This window comes from Meles meles, chromosome 4 (genome assembly GCF_922984935.1).
Source record: "Meles meles chromosome 4, mMelMel3.1 paternal haplotype, whole genome shotgun sequence".
NCBI lineage: Eukaryota > Metazoa > Chordata > Mammalia > Carnivora > Mustelidae > Meles > Meles meles.
In genome coordinates, this window is record NC_060069.1 from 17,299,044 (window position 1) to 17,316,559 (window position 17,516).

General features: G+C 36.2%; 1 protein-coding gene across 1 annotated transcript in view; it reads right to left on the minus strand.

Annotated features, from left to right (window-relative positions):
• The window catches only part of ZNF385D (zinc finger protein 385D), a 940,116-nt gene that overhangs the window by 691,074 nt on the left and 231,526 nt on the right, over positions 1 to 17,516 (minus strand). Inside the window, exon 2 of the mRNA XM_046001318.1 lies at positions 1,458 to 1,676. Within this exon, the coding sequence (XP_045857274.1) occupies positions 1,458 to 1,676 (219 nt within the window). The remainder of the gene's footprint in view (positions 1 to 1,457; positions 1,677 to 17,516) is intronic.

Below are 17,516 nucleotides of genomic sequence, written 5' to 3' on the forward strand. Positions count from 1 at the left end.
AAAAATCAATTTGAGGGAACTCATTCCTATTACTAGCATTTGAAAACCTTTGACCATTCTAAATTTTGTCTGGGACTGGTTCTGATTTGAGTTTCTAAGCCAGGTATGACTTTTGTCCTGGTTTCTTTCTACGATATCCATTTATGATTCCTCCAAAAGAGGTTTGTCAGTATGAACATAGGTGAAGGAAAACACCAAAGCTGGCACCATTACCTCCAACAATACAGACTTAAAGAAAAACAACTTGAAATTGAATCATACTGTGCTTAAGAAGTTTTTACCTAAATGTCAAACATAAGATTAAGAAATTCAGAATAGAGGCTGTGAAATATATATTTTTAAACATGACCTAAGCAAACACATTTTGTCTTACTAGTTCATCTTATGCCCATAGAATTTAGTAATTCTCAATTATTTTCCGATGACTGTTTTTGTTTTTTTACATGCCTTTGACAAATAATATCCAAGATTAACTATTTGCCATACAACAGAAAGAGAAATATGGAGTCCTTTCTATTAGAATATTTTAGCTTATCCATACTAAAAACCACAAAGCAAGGTAGAAATAATTTCCATCTTAAAAAATGTACTGTTTTTCTTCTCATTATTTGGTAGCCTTGAAGCAAACTACAAAATTTACATTTAAAAATTTCCCTGATGGCACGCCGTGAGAACAGATCAAAATTCAGTTTCATTTTTAAATACCATTAAAACTCTGACAAAATATATTTTACTTATCAAATGTGAAGCATCCAACCAGAATACACTATTGTAACATTTTGTTTGCTATTGATTTAGCTTTCCAAAGGAATCCATTCCTCCTCTCCCTCACCTCTCCAGGCTTTTTCTAATAAAGTTGCCTTTGTTCCCAGTGTGCATCTTTGTGTTATTTTTTAAATCTGTTTACTCCAAAACTCAATCCACACTTTCAAAAATATTCCAAAATGATTAAACAAACCATGAATTTTCACTAACAATTTAAACAATCTGTAAGTAAGTATTCACAGATCGTACTTGATGTTAAAACATCTAGTGTGTAAGATATGTATTTTTCTCAATTTAACTGCAATCTCACTAACCTACTGAAACCCTTCACATGCAAAAACAACTCTAAATATTGTTTTATATAAAATTTAAAAGGATGTCCATTTCCAAAAAACTACATTAAAGGGGAACATCAAGGAACTCTAACATCAACTTTTTCAAATTATAGCAAATATCTTGGAGGGTTGTGATCACAATCGTAATACAATTAAATATATACAACAAACAAAATTTCCCCTTTTCATCCAAAATGCTGTGGGAGATTATTTAATCTACTGGTCTGATAAAAGCTTTTACTTTATGTTCTGTCCTGATTTTAAAAATAGATTCGCCTATTTTATATTTACATCTGCAGGTACACAAACAGCTTAAGTTGATGATGTAAAATTGAGTATATTTTTTGAGAAACTTACCATTGTCATTTTTCAGCATCCCATTGCTCAGTTGTTTTAATCTCTTTTGATGTGATTTGCCATTGTAGTGGATTTGCGCTTGAGCTGCCGAATTCAGCTGAATGTTACAAACGTTGCACAAAGTGAAATTGGTATGTTTCTTTTCTCTTTCCGGTTTTTCTTCAAAGTCATCAGGTAAAAATTCAGCCTCACTTTCTCCATCATGTGCACATATGAAATCTAGGGGTGCAAAGGAATTTATGAACAGGTTGATCGAGACTCCTAGATTCTTTCCTAGTATTGAAGTGGGTAGCAAATAAGCATTGCTCTAGATAATAAGAATTCAAAAATTTCCACTTCCTCCCTTCTTAGTACATCACTTTCATACCGTCTAAAAGTAGACAGCTTCTTCAATGGCATACAAATGAGAAATACTCACTTCGGTTTTTCTACGTCAAATAGTGGGTTAAAGTTCTGACAAGGTCTAGCATGCATTATTTCTCTCAATCATTTGACAACAAAAGAGGCACTATAGATTTTTCCTGTCTCATAGGTGAAGAAACGAAGGTTTAGGGTAGTTAAGTAACTTGGCTAGGGTCACACAGCAAATAAATGGTACAGCAGAATAAGCAGTTTTATTAATCTCCAAATCCCAAATTCTTCATTATCTTGTTTTCTAGCATGTATTAATGTACTAGATATTTCCCTTTTGATTCAACTAAGTAACTTTCTCTTGTTTTTCTACTCCTTACCCGTTAAGTAAAGGCACTTACATCTGGATGGATACATCCTATAAATACAAAAATACTGAAACTTTTTCAATACCTAAAGTTTTGTATTTTATACCTGGAACACAAAAGAGATTCTGAATACCTAAGATACCTTCGTAATTAGGGTACAAAAAGTATAACTTAACTATGGATCACAATAGAATATATTATTTTGGGATAAATATATGTTTTGTATACTCAAATCCAAGAGAAAAGGGCCACTGACAATTCAGTACCTCTGGCTTTGACATAGTAATAATTAAGTAACTACTGCAATATACATTTTACTATTCATTTAGAAATTACTTAAAACAATGTCTCCTTTCTAGAATTTCTCTGTGTTTTCACTGCATGGGACTCTGTACAACTCTTATGGTTCAGATTTGATTTCTCCATTCTTATTTTCCAGATTTCTCAAGGATTTATTTTATTGTCATTGAAAATATTGGCAGAGGAAAGCAAGAAGCATTTTAACATGCATTTATTAATTGCCTACTGTGTGGCAGGCAATATCGTAGGTGCTGGAGATAAACTGATAAGCAAAATGAGAATGGTTCCTACCATTATTCAGCTTACTGATAATGATAAGAAGTTCATTAGAAGATGGGCTTTGGCATCCTATGAATGAGATAACAAATACCAAAATAATTTTAACAATCAAAATTTACCTACAAAATTAAGGCAAACACCTAGTACTTAAATCTGTTAAAGAATATTGAAGTATCTATGAGATACCACCTCACACCAGTCAGAATGGCTAAAATTAACAAGTCAGGAAATGACAGATGCTGGCAAGGATGCGGAGAACAGGGAACCCTCCTACACTGTTGGTGGGAATGCAAGCTGGTGCAACCACTCTGGAAAATAGCATGGAGGTTCCTCAAAAAGTTGAAAATAGAGCTACCTTATGACCCAGCAATTGCACTACTTGGTATTTACCCTAAAGATACAAATGTAGTGATCCAAAGGGGCATGTGCACCCGAGTGTTTATAGCAGCAATGTCTACAATAGCCAAACTATGGAAAGAACCTAGATGTCCATCAACAGATGAATGGATAAAGAAGCAGTGGTATATATACACAATGGAATACTATGCAGCCATCAAAAGAAATGAAATCTTGCCATTTGCGATGACATGGATGGAATTAGAGGGTATTATGCTTAGTGAAATAAGTCAATCGGAGAAAGACAACTATCATATGATCTCCCTGATATGAGGAAGTGGAGATGCAACGTGGGGGGGTTTGGGGGTAGGAAGGGAGGGAGACAAACCATAAGAGACTCTTTATCTCACAAAACAAACTGAGGGTTGCCAGGGGGAGGGGAGTAGAGAGAGGGTGGTGGGGTTATGGACATTGGGGAGGGTGTGTGCTATGGTGAGTGCTGTGAAGTGTGTAAACCTGGCGATTCACAGACCTGTACCCCTGGAGTTAATAATACATTATATGTTTATAAAAAATTTTTAAAAATTAAAAAAAAGAATATTGAAGTATCTAATTTTCAAACGGAGTAAGTATATAATCTATGCTTTGGGGGGGACCAATTTATTTAAAATATGTTAACCTCTTTTTAAGAAGGAAACTTCATCTTTCTTACTCAGGTAGCTCCTATTACAAAATATTAAACATATAATTTAAATGATCATATTGAAAAGAAAATAGATTTTGTGAAATGATTACAAAATTTTAAAGTAAAATATATACTAAACAGATTCGTTTTTCTTATTCTATCTAAAAAAAGCAATTTAAATATCTGCTCCAGGTTGTATTCAACATGTTTCAAAACTGTCTTTTTCTAGAGCTGATTTATATTTCTAAACTCTTTCATCTCAAATATCATTTAGTGAAAAAGATTAAGTAAATGATGGTGCATTTAATCACTGTGATATTGTATAGCGAATAAAACAGATTAGAAAAAAATTATAACATAAGAAATTCTTTCTATATAAACAAAAACAAATGTAAATTTACAAATGTTTACAACTATATAAAACACAAATAAGACTTAGAAAAAATGATAGTAGTTGATCTTGAATGGTGAGATTACAGTTGGCTTTTTTTCTACATCTTTTCCTCATTTTCAAAACTACATGATGAACACTTACTACATTTATTATTTTAAAAATCAATATATTTGCGGGGCACCTGGGTGGCTCAGTGGATTAAAGCCTCTGCCTTCGGCTCAGGTCAGGCTTCCAGGACCCTGGGATAGAGCCCCACATCCAGCTCTCTGCTCAGCAGGGAGTCTGCTTCCTCCACTCTCTCTCTCTCTGCCTACTTGTGATCTCTGTCTGTCAAATAAATAAATAAAATCTTTTTAAAAAATCAATATATTGTAAAGAAATAAGTAAAAAAAGAAAACATATATCCTACTGAATGAATAGTAGGTTTGTCAGAACTAAGCCAAACTACACAGATAGTTCCAGTACATGAGGTCTTGTGACACATCATTTTTAATAAATACATGCCTATGTATGGAAAGAAACATTTTCTTCCTTGATTCACATATCCACCTTGACCTATAAAATAAGAATGTCTGTCAACAATTTAATAGGAGAAAATACTGGAAAAGAAATTTTCTACTAAGTTTATGAAATTTATTTGCTTATGCATGAGGTGTTCCCTGATCACTAAAGAAAGTGAAGACTAGGTCCCCAAAGTCAACAATTAATTTTGCACCGGGAGTGGGGTGAGGCAAGGATAACAACTCTTAAAGGAACTAAAAAGTAAGGTACATTAACCATGTGGCATGAACATTAGAAAAAAAGGAAATATTGAATAAATTCTTGTGACTGGGGTGTGACATTGCAAAACATTTATAGAATTTGCAAGAAAACAGCCATGTTTCAAATGGCACTCTCCAAAGTAGAAGGTTATATGCAAAAGTAATTTTTTACTCCTAATATGGTAAAACAATCATTTAACTTCTGGAAGGGAAATTTTGCTCATCTGAGTTTCATTGAGAAAAAAATTCAGTGGTAGTACATAGGTTTTAGGTAACCCAAACTATCTTATCTATTAATTAATTTTTTTCCCATCTAAACTCTATCCCTCAGAACCACTGAAGATACTAAGAAAGTCTATGGCTTTACAAAATAATGTGGATCTAGACTGTATCATGTAATAGTTTTAAGGATTAGCATTCTTCTAGGGATGATTACTGTAAGAATTAGGTATTTGTGTGTGGGGGGGTGTGTTTAAATTTTGTAGACAAAAGTTTAAATTAATCCTATGATCATAGAAATGAAAGGGGGGTACATAAGAGAACTCATCTTTGGTAAGCTATATTAAACCATGTTTCTGAGCATAATTTGAGAAAAATAAAAGTGAAAATAATGTTTTTCCTGGGAAGCAACAGGGTTTTTGAAGTTGATTTATAGTACATTGCTCTGACCCACTTGGGAAGCTTCTGAAATAGAAGCTGAAATGTTACTTGAACCAAAGCACCAGCTTTTGGTGTTAAGGCTGCCCTGGAAATTGCTGATTGTTTCCTCCCCACACCACTCCCAGGGTAACAGGCCACAACACTGGTGGACCTTAAGTTTGATGCAACCCAACTTATTAATAATCAAAAGTTAGGGAGTAGACAGAGAAACCAATTAAAGAGCTCCCAATGACCAAAGCTGGAACAACCAACTAAATGCCATATTATTGGATTATAGTCCAAAGTATAAAATACTTTTTACTTTAAATATAAAATATCAATGAATACATACTGATATTTTTTAAAATGGGGAAGAGGATGCAAACCCCCTATAAAGAAGTGATCCAAATAGTTTAAATAGATAACCCTTCCTCAAGAAGGATGGAACATAACTCCCCCTATCCCTTAAGAGCAGACTACACTTAGTGACCTATTTCTAAATAACAAAGAATGGAAAGAGGAAAAAAGTAACTCTATAGTGGAGAAACTTGACAAACACTACCTCGTCTATGTAATCAAGGCTAACAGCAGTGATAAGTCATGTTGACAGCATGTATCCTTGATATGACGTGTTGAGAATGGTTTTTCACCTCTACATGTCTTTCTCACAAAAACACATAACCCAAGTCACAGCATGAGAAAAACAATGGACAAAAAAATGAAAGACATGCTACAAAATACCTGTTACTCCTGAAAACTCTCAAGGTCATCAGAAACAAAGTTTGAGAAATTACCACAGCCCAGAGGAGCCAAAGGAAATATTCAAAGTAAATGAAGTTGGAAAAAAGAGCTACCCTACAACCCAGCACTTGCACTACAGGGTATTTACCCTAAAAATGCAAAAGTAATGATCCAAAGGGGCAAGTGTAACCAAATGTTTATAGCAGTAATGTCCACAATAGCTATGGAAAGCACCTAGATGTCCATCAACAGATGAATGGATAAAGAAGATGTGGTATACATATACAGCGGAATACTATGTAGCCATCAAAACCCTGAAATCTTGCCATTTGCAATGATGTGGATGGAACTAGAGGGTATTATGCTAAGCGAAATAAGTCAATCAGAGGACAATTAGCATATGATCTCACTGATATGAGGAATTTGAGAAACAACAGAGAATCATAGGGGAAGGGAAGGAAAAATGAAACAAGCCGAAACCAGAGAGGGAAACAAACAATAAGAGACTCTTAATCTCAGGAAACAAACTGAGGGTTACTGGAGAAGAGGGGAATGGAACGGATGGGGTGGTTGACTGGGGAAGGTATATGCTATAATGAGTGTTGTGAATTGTGTAATACTGATGAATCACAGAACTGTACCCATGAAACAAATAATACATTATATGTTAATTAAAAAAATTTAAATGAAAGGTGGCATCTTGAACAGAGTCCTGAAAGAGTCAGAACACTAGGTTAAAAAAAATAATAATAATAAAAATAAAATCTAAATAAAGTATGCAATTTCATTAATATTAATGTATTATTATTAGTCCATTAGTTATGGCAAATGGACCATACTAATCTGTCAACAATAGAAGAAACTGAGTGGGTAGGTTATATGGGAGCCCTACTAACTTGGGAACTTTTCTACAAATCTAAAACTATTTTAAAATAAAATATTTATTTATTTTAGATTGGGGAAAGGTCAGGGACCATTCTCTCTCTCCTTGAAGCATCAAGCCAGAATTTCTTTGGAACTTCTGTATACTGGGAAAGGACTAAGAAAGAAACTTATCTTCTTTTTTCATCCCTTGCTCATTTATCTCCAAGCAGAAAAAATAAATTGTGTGATTGGGAAGGTGAAGGAAAGGATCACCACCTCATGTGTGGCCCATCATCTTGGCTCTGTATTTCAAACTTACTTAAAATGACATTTTCTGGAGTACCTGACTGGCTCAGACAGAAGAGCATGTGACTCTTGATCTCAGACTCATGAGTCTGAGCCCCAAGTTGGCTGCAGAGATTACTTAAACAAAAATAAGACTTTAAAAAAAAATTATACTTTCTTCTATTCTCAGTTCTCTTATGTGAACTTAAAGTGTAAAGACTGGGGGAGGAGTCAAGATGGCAGAGAAGTAGCAGGCTGAGACTACATCAGGTAGCAGGAGATCAGCTCGATAGCTTATCTAAACATTGCAAACACCTACAAATCCAACGGGAGATCGAAGAGAAGAAGAACAGCAATTCTAGAAATAGAAAATCAACCACTTTCTGAAAGGTTGGACTGGCGGAGAAGTGAATCTAAAACGACGGGAAGATAGACCGCGGGGGGAGGGGCCGGCTCCCGGCAAGCGGGGGAGGAACGGAGCACAAAATCGGGACTTTTAAAAGTCTGTTCCACTGAGGAACATTGCTCCAGAGGCTAAACCAGGTTGAAGCCCACGCGGGGTCAGCGTGGCCCCAGGGCCCGCAGGGTCACAGAAGGATCGGGGGTGTGGGAGTGTCGCAGAGCTCGCAGGTATTAGAACAGAGAAGCCGGCTACAGAGACAGAGCCGAGGACTGAACTCTCAGCTCGGGGTTACCTTGAACTGGTGGCGGGCTGGGTGAGCTCGGAGCGCGGCTAGAGACTGGGGATACGGGAGTGATTGGGTGCTGTCCTCTGGGGGCGCACTGAGGAGTGGGGCCCCGGGCTCTCGGCTCCCCTGGCCCGGAGACTAGAAGGCCGCCATTTTCATTCCCATCCTCCAGAACTCTACGGAAAGTGTTCAGGGAACAGAAGCTCCCAAAAGCGAACCCGAGCGGATTACTTAGTCCGGCCGCCGGTAAGGGCGGTGCAATCCCACCTCGGGCAAAGACACTTGAGAGTCACTACAACAGGCCCCTCCCCCAGAAGATCAACAAAATATCCAGCCAAGATGAAGTTCATCTATCAAGGAAAGCAGGTTCAATTCCTAAGACAGCAGCGCAATTCCAGAGGAGGAGAAAGCAAAGCACGGAACTCATGGCTTTCTCGCCATGATTTTTTTAGTCTTGCAGCTAATTCAATTTTTTTTCTTTTTTCAATTTTTTCTCTTTTTTTCTTTTTTCTTCTTCTGCTAAATTTTTTAAAACTTTTACCCTTTTCTTTCTTAACGTTTTTTGACTAGTTTATCTAAATATATATATTTTTTCTTTCTTTTTTATATTTTTTCTTTGTTTTTTTTTTTAATTTTTTCTTTTTTTTTCTGAACCTCTTTTTATCCCCTTTCTCCCCCCCACAATTTGGGTTCTCTTCTGTTTGGTTACAGCACATTTTTCTGGGGTCTTTGCCAACCTTTTAGTATTTTATTTGATCCTTCATATCCTCTTATCAGGACAAAATGACAAGGTGGAAAAAATCACCACAAACAAAAGAACAAGAGACAGTACCGAAGGCTAGGACCTAATCAACACTGACATTGGTAATATGTCAGATCAAGAGTTCAGAATGACGATTCTGAACGTTCTAGCCGGGCTCGAAAAAGGCATGGAAGATATTAGAGAAACCCTCTCTGGAGATATAAAAGCCCTTTCTGGAGAAATTAAAGAACTAAAATCTAACCAAGTAGAAATCAAAAAAGCTATTAATGAGGTGCAATCAAAAATGGAGGCTCTCACTGCTAGGATAAATGAGGCAGAAGAAAGAATTAGTGATATGGAAGACCAAATGACAGAGAATAAAGAAACCGAGCAAAAGAGGGACAAACAGCTATTGGACCACGAGGGGAGAATTCGAGACATAAGTGACACCATAAGACGAAACAACATTAGAATAATTGGGATTCCAGAAGAAGAAGAAACAGAGAGGGGAGCAGAAGGTCTATTGGAGAGAATTATTGGAGAGAATTTTCCTAATATGGCAAAGGGAATAAGCATCAAAATCCAGGAGGTGCAGAGAACCCCCCTCAATGTCAACAAGGTCCACACCCCGTCACCTAATAGTAAAATTTACAAGTCTTAGTGACAAAGAGAAAATCCTGAAAGCAGTCCAGGAAAAGAAGTCTATAACATACAATGGTAAAAATATTAGATTGGCAGCAGACTTATCCACAGAGACCTGGCAGGCCAGAAAGAACTGGCATGATATATTCAGAGCACTAAATGAGAAAAACATGCAGCCAAGAATACTCTATTCAGCTAGACTATCATTGAAAATAGAAGGAGAGATAAAAAGCTTCCAGGACAAACAAAAACTGAAAGAATTTGCAAACACCAAACTAGATCTACAGGAAATATTGAAAGGGGTCCTCTAAGCAAAGAGAGAGCCTAAAAGTAGTAGATCAGTAAGGTACAGAGACTATATACAGTAACAGTCATCTTATAGGTTAATAATGGCACTAAATTCATATCTCTCAATAGTTACCCTGAATGTTAATGGGCTAAATGCCCCAATCAAAAGACACAGGTATCAGAATGGATAAAAAAACAGAAGCCATCAGTATGTTGCCTACAAGAAACTCATTTTAGACGCGAAGACACCTCCAGATTTAAAGTGAGGGGGTGGAAAACAATTTACCATGCTAATGGGCATCAGAAGAAAGCTGGGGTGGCAATCCTTATATCAGATTAATTAGATTTTAAGCCAAAGACTATAATAAGAGATGAGGAAGGACACTATATCCTACTCAAAGGGTCTGTCCAACAAGAAGATCTAACAATTTTAAATATCATGGGAGCAGAGAACTATATCAACCAATTAAACACAAAATCAAAGAAACACATCAATAATAATACAATAATAGTAGGGGACTTTAACACTCCCCTCACTGAAATGGACAGATCATCCAAGCAAAAGATCAACAAGGAAATAAAGGCCTTAAATGACACACTGGACCAGAGGGACACCACAGATATATTCAGAACATTTCATCCCAAAGCAACAGAATACACATTCTTCTCTAGTGCACATGGAACCTTCTCCAGAATAGATCACATCCTGGGTCACAAATCAGGTCTCAACCGGTATCAAAAGATTAGGATCATTCCCTGCATATTTTCAGACCACAGCGCTCTGAAGCTAGAACTCAATCACAAGAGGAAAGCTGGAAAGAACCCAAACACATGGAGACTAAACAGCATCCTTCTAAAGAATGAATGGGTCAACCAGGAAATTAAAGAAGAATTGAAAAAATTCATGGAAACAAATGATAATGAAAACACAACAGCTCAAAATCTGTGGGACACAGCAAAGTCAGTCCTGAGAGGAAAATATATAGCGGTACAAGCCTTTCTCAAGAAACAAGAAAGGGGCACCTGGGTGGCTCAGTGGTTTAAGCCGCTGCCTTCAGCTCGGGTCATGATCTCAGGGTCCTGGGATCCAGTCCCACATCGGGCTCTCTGCTCGGTAGGGAGCCTGCTTCCCTCTCACTCTCTCTGCCTGCCTATCTGCCTACTTGTGATCTCTCTCTGTCATAAATAAATAAAATCTTTAAAAAAAAAAAAAAGAAACAAGAAAGGTCTCAAGTACACAACCTAAACCTACACGTAAAGGAGCTGAAGAAAGAAACCCTAAACCCAGCAGGAGAAGAGAAATCATAAAGATCAGAGCAGAAATCAATGAAATAGAAACCAAAAAAAAAAAAAAACAATAGAAAAAATCAGTGAAACTAGGAGCTGCTTCTTTGAAAGAATCAATAAGATTGATAAACCCCTGGCCAGACTCATCCAAAAGAAAAGAGAAAGGACCCAAATAAATAAAATCATGAATGAAAGAGGAGAGATCACAACTAACACCAAAGAAATACAGACAATTATAAGAACATACTATGACCAACTCTACGCCAACAAATTTGACAATCTGGAAGAAATGGATGCATTCCTAGAGACATATAAACTACCACAACTGAACCAGGAAGAAACAGACAACCTGAACAGGACCATAACCAGTAAGGAGATTGAAACAGTCTTCAAAAGTCTCCATACAAACAAAAGCCCAGGGCCAGACGGCTTCCGAGGGGAATTCTACCAAACATTTAATGAAGAACTAATTCCTATTCTCTGGAAACTGTTCCAAGAAATAGAAATGGAAGGAAAACTTCCAAACTCATTTTATGAGGCCAGCATCACCTTGATCCCAAAACCAGACAAGGATCCCACCAAAAAAGAGAACTACAGACCAATATCCTTGATGAACACAGATGCAAAAATTCTCACCAAAATACTAGCCAATAGGATTCAACAGTACATTAAAAGGATTATTCACCACGATCAAGTGGGATTTATTCCAGGGCTGCAGGGTTGGTTCAACATCCACAAATCAATCAATGTGATAGAACACATTAATAAAAGAAAGAATAAGAACCATATGATACTCTCAATAGATGCTGAAAAAGCATTTGACAAATACAGCATCCCTTACTGATCAAAACTCTTCAAAGTGTAGGGATAGAGGGCACATACCTCAATATTATCAAAGCCATCTATGAAAAACCCACCGCAAATATCATTCTCAATGGAGAAAAACTGAAAGCTTTTCCATTAAGGTCAGGAACACGGCAGGGATGTCCATTATCACCACTGCTATTCAACATAGTACTAGAAGTCCTAGCCTCAGCAATCAGACAACGAAAAGAAATTAAAGGCATCCAAATTGGCAAAGAAGAAGTCAAACTATCACTCTTCGCAGATGATGTGATACTATATGTGGAAAACCCAAAAGACTCCACTCCAAAACTGCTAGAACTTGTACAGGAATTCAGTAAAGTGTCAGGATATAAAATCAATGCACAGAAATCAGTTGCATTTCTGTACACCAACAACAAGACAGAAGAAAGAGAAATTAAGGAGTCAATCCCATTTACAATTGCACCCAAAACTATAAGATACCTAGGAATAAACCAACCAAAGAGACTAAGAATCTATACGCAGAAAATTATAAAGTACTCATGAAAGAAATTGAGGAAGACACAAAGAAATGGAAAAATGTTCCATGCTCCTGGATTGGAAGAAAGATATTGTGAAAATATCTATGCTACCTAAAGCAATCTACACATTTAATGCAATCCCTATCAAAATACCATCTACTTTTTTCAAAGAAATGGAACAAATAATCCTAAAATTTATATGGAACCAGGAAAGACCTCGAATAGCCAAAGGAATATTGAAAAAGAAAGCCAAAGTGGGTGGCATCACAATTCCGGACTTCAAGCTCTATTACAAAGCTGTCATCATCAAGACAGCATGGTACTGGCACAAAAACAGACACATAGATCAGTGGAACAGAATAGAGAGCCCAGAAATAGACCCTCAACTCTATGGTCAACTCATCTTCAACAAAGCAGGAAAGAATGTCCAATGGAAAAAAGACAGCCTCTTCAATAAATGGTGCTGGGAAAATTGGACAGCCACATGCAGAAAAATGAAATTGGACCACTTCCTTACACCACATATGAAAATAGACTGAAAATGGATGAAGGACCTCAATGTGAGAAAGGAATCCATCAAAATCCTTGAGGAAAACGCAGGCAGCAACCTCTTCGACCTCAGCCGCAGCAACATCTTCCTAGGAACAACGGCAAAGGCAAGGGAAGCAAGGGCAAAAATGAACTATTGGGATTTCATCAAGATCAAAAGCTTTTGCACAGCAAAGGAAACAGTTAACAAAACCAAAAGACAACTGACAGAATGAGAGAAGATATTTGCAAACAACACATCAGATAAAGGGCTAGTGTCCAATATCTATAAGGAACTTAGCAAACTCAACACCCAAAGAACAAACAATCCAATCAAGAAATGGGCAGAGGACATGAACAGACATTTCTGCAAAGAAGACATCCAGATGGCCAACAGACACATGAAAAAGTGCTCCACATCACTCGGCATCAGGGAAATACAAATCAAAACCACAATGAGATATCACCTCACACTAGTCGGAATGGCTAAAATTAACAAGTCAGGAAATGACAGATGCTGGGGAGGATGTGGAGAAAGGGGAACCCTCCTCCACTGTTGGTGGGAATGCAAGCTGGTGCAACCACTCTGGAAAACAGCATGGAGGTTCCTCAAAGTGTTGAAAATAGAACTACCCTAGGACCCAGCAATTGCACTACTGGGTATTTACCCTAAAGATACAAACGTAGTGATCCGAAGGGGCATGTGTACCCGAATGTTTATAGCAGCAACGTCTACAATAGCCAAACTATGGAAAGAACCTAGATGTCCATCAACAGATGAATGGATCAAGAAGAGGTGGTATATATACACAATGGAATACTATGCAGCCATCAAAAGAAATGAAATCTTGCCATTTGTGATGACGTGGATGGAACTAGAGGGTATCATGCTTAGTGAAAAAAGTCAATTGGAGAAAGACAACTATCATATGATCTCCCTGATATGAGGACATGGAGAAGCAACATGGGGGGTTAGGGGGATAGGAGAAGAATAAATGAAACAAGATGGGATTGGGAGGGAGACAAACCATAAATGACTCTTAATCTCACAAAACAAACTGGGGGTTGCTGGGGGGAGGTGGGGTTGGGAGAGGGGGAGGGGGTTATAGACATTGGGGAGGGTATGTGCTATCATGAGTGCTGTGGAGTGTGTAAACCTGGCGATTCACAGACCTGTATAAATACATTATTTGTATAATGTATAATGTATAATGTATAAATACATTATTTGTTTATAAAAAAAAAAATTGGAAGGGGAGGCAAACCATAAGAGACTATGGACTCTGAAAAACAACCTGAGGGTTTTGAAGGGTCAGGGGTGGGAGGTTGGGGAAACAGGTGGTGGGTAATAGGGAGGGCACATTTTGCATGGAGCACTGGGTGTTGTGCAAAAATAATGAATACTGTTATGCTGGAAAAATAAATAAATTAAAGTGTAAAGACTCAGATCCCTGAAAGGAAGGCCCAGAATTTTCCAGCTGCCCTGCATACGAATTGCAAATGAAATTCAGACAGGTAAAGGTTGGAAATCCAATATGGACCATGGTTCCAAGATATTTTCTCAAATTTAATTTGCCTATTAAATAACTGACCAACAAACCCATTAATGAAAAATTTAACATACCTCAACTGAGGCCTTTTGTCTATTTATGATAAGCTGCAATCAGGATGAAGAATTAGCTATACACACACACACACACACACACACACACACACATTATCCAACCAATCTCCATATAATAAAGAATTCAGAAACTCCATTTTTGGTATTTCAACCCTACCAAAACAATCAACAACCATTAATATAAAATTAGAAGCATTTATAGGAGTGTATATGATTTGACAAACAAGCCTAATTTAAGTGAGTGAAAACTTTTTCTACGCTAATTTCAGTGTTTTATTTCAAAGTTAACAAGCCAGGTTCCATCATTTTGCCCATGGTTGTCCTTGTTTTGGGATCTGCTACCTTATCAAGAAGATAATCCTTTAAAATCTTCAAGAATCTTAAGGTTCTACAATATTTTGAAGTGACAGTAGATAACATCTGCCAACAGGTAGTTTAGAGCACAATAAACCATACATTAAAAGGGGTTTTACAAATGGCCCATAAAATCATATGGCATAATGGCCATATGATAATAAATGGCATAAACCCCTCCAATGATTATTGTTGTTTCAATGGCTTCTCCTGCCATAGAATTTTTTTTAATGAAATAGGGGCTTATACATATAGAACACATTTAATCACAGACTGATTTCTATAAAGAGTGGCATAACTAAATAGTAAACACTAAAAATACTTTTAGAAACCTTGGTATAACCACGTATGTAGCAGTTGTTTCTCATTAGATGAAAATAAAAATAAATATTTGATCTATGGATATGAGAAATGAATAGTTCAAATGGATAACAGATAGCTACTAAAAAAAAGAACTCATAAGTTCAATTGATAAGCTACTTTAATTCCTTGAGTTTTGATAGTACTTATACAAGGACAAAAGATAATACATTTCATCTATTTCTTTCAAAATCAATTTCTTTGAAAAAATAAAAGCAAACATCTAAATACTGTTCAAATGTAAGACAAAGTTTGTTCTAAAAAAATTATCTTTCTGAAAATAGGAATCTACTGATATTAAGTTCCTTACAGAGTCTATTATAAAGAAATTTCTCAATTGCTTTATTAAGAAAAAAGAACGTACTTTTGGGGGAGGACATGGAATTCTAGACTATTTCACATAAAGAGAAATTGTACTTTGTATAATATGTACAAATCCTTATAGAGTTTGTAATTCATTCTTGCATGACTTTACTTGACTGGATCAATAAAAAAGAAAGTAAAAAAAATAACAAATATCTAATAATTATTTGTGAGAATATAATCTCATATCTACAACTGTAAGATGTCATGCTGAAGAAACCTTTCAAAGGTCATGTTAAAAATCAGAGAAAAGTTGTGAACATCTTGAATAAGTATTGATAGAGCAAAATAATACTTGGAAAAATAATACTATACTACTTTTACATGATTGGATACTGGTTACTTGGAATAAAATTTCCAGAGACAATATTGTAAATGGATTTTAAAAGGACTCATTTAATTTGAAACGACTTAAAAAATAAAACAGCCATTAGGTATATGAAAGGTGATTCTAGTGATGACAAATATTGATCAATATTTCAATGAAGTTGCTTCTTGAAATTAGAATCATAAATGAAATAAAATAAGCAAATATTTTATTTAAGATTTATTCATTTTGGGGAGAGAGAGAAAGAGCATGAGCAGAGAAAGGGGCAGAAGTAGACAATCTTTCGAGCAGTGCCTCTGCTGAGTGAAGAGCCAGAGCCAATACTGGGCTCCATCCCACAACCTATGGACATCATGACCTGAGCTGAAACCAAAGAGTTGGAAGCATAATTGACTGAGCCACCCAGGTGGCCCAATAAGCAAATATTTTAAAATATAGTCGTCATTCTTGAACTTTATGGAAGAAACTTAACCATTCTTTTCTCTTCTTGGTAGAAAATATGAGGGATTTAGTTTTATTCAACATTTCCCTAAATTAGGATTTACATCGCATAAATTACAGCTACATCTATGTAGATACATATAGATATTCCAGATACGCTGGAAGAAATCATGTGAACTATTTCAGCAGTCAATTTTCCTCTGTTTACAAAACTAATGTAGAAAAACATGATATTTTACTGTAATGGTCAAATACTAAATATATCAATTTTATGTATAATACATTAATTACATTTATAGCATTTCACCTTTGAGAAAATTATAGATCACAACATTCTTGTACATTTCAATTTTAAGACTGTAAATAGTCTGTAATTATGTAATTACTTTAAAGTACCAACATAAGAACAATTTTGCATTGATCTCCTTCCCCACTAGAGTGCAGTATGAATTTAAAATTAAAACTACAGTATCTGGAGATTCCCATAACACTGGGCATAAAAACAGCATGACTGTAATTCTGTAAATATATAACACATACACTCATAAGCATATACACAATATTCAGCTCTTGTGGCATGTATATATATAGTACATCTAATTAATTCCATGTAAATTCACCAAAATTTCGCTACAAAAATGAGACATTAAAAATAAATTGGAAGAGGGGCCCCTGGGTGGCTCAGTGGTTTAAGCCTCTGCCTTCGGCTCAGGTCATGATCTCAGGGTGCTGGGATCGAGCCCCGCATCGGGCTCTCTGCTCATTGGGGAGCCTGTTTCTCCCTCTCTCTCTGCTTGCCTCTCTGCCTACTTGTGATCTCTCTCTGTCAAATAAATAAATAAAATATTTTTTTAAAAAAAATAAATAAATAAATTGGAAGAATGTCACAGAAAAGCAGACACTAAATCAATCTAATCATCATGCTACTGTAGTTCTCTATTAATGAGCAGCTACTGTTTATATACTTTTCTGATTTAAGTATCACTGTGGAACTTTAAAAATTAGGACATTTTAATTAGTATTATTCTTACTTTTATGATAGGAAAATGATATTATAGAAAATT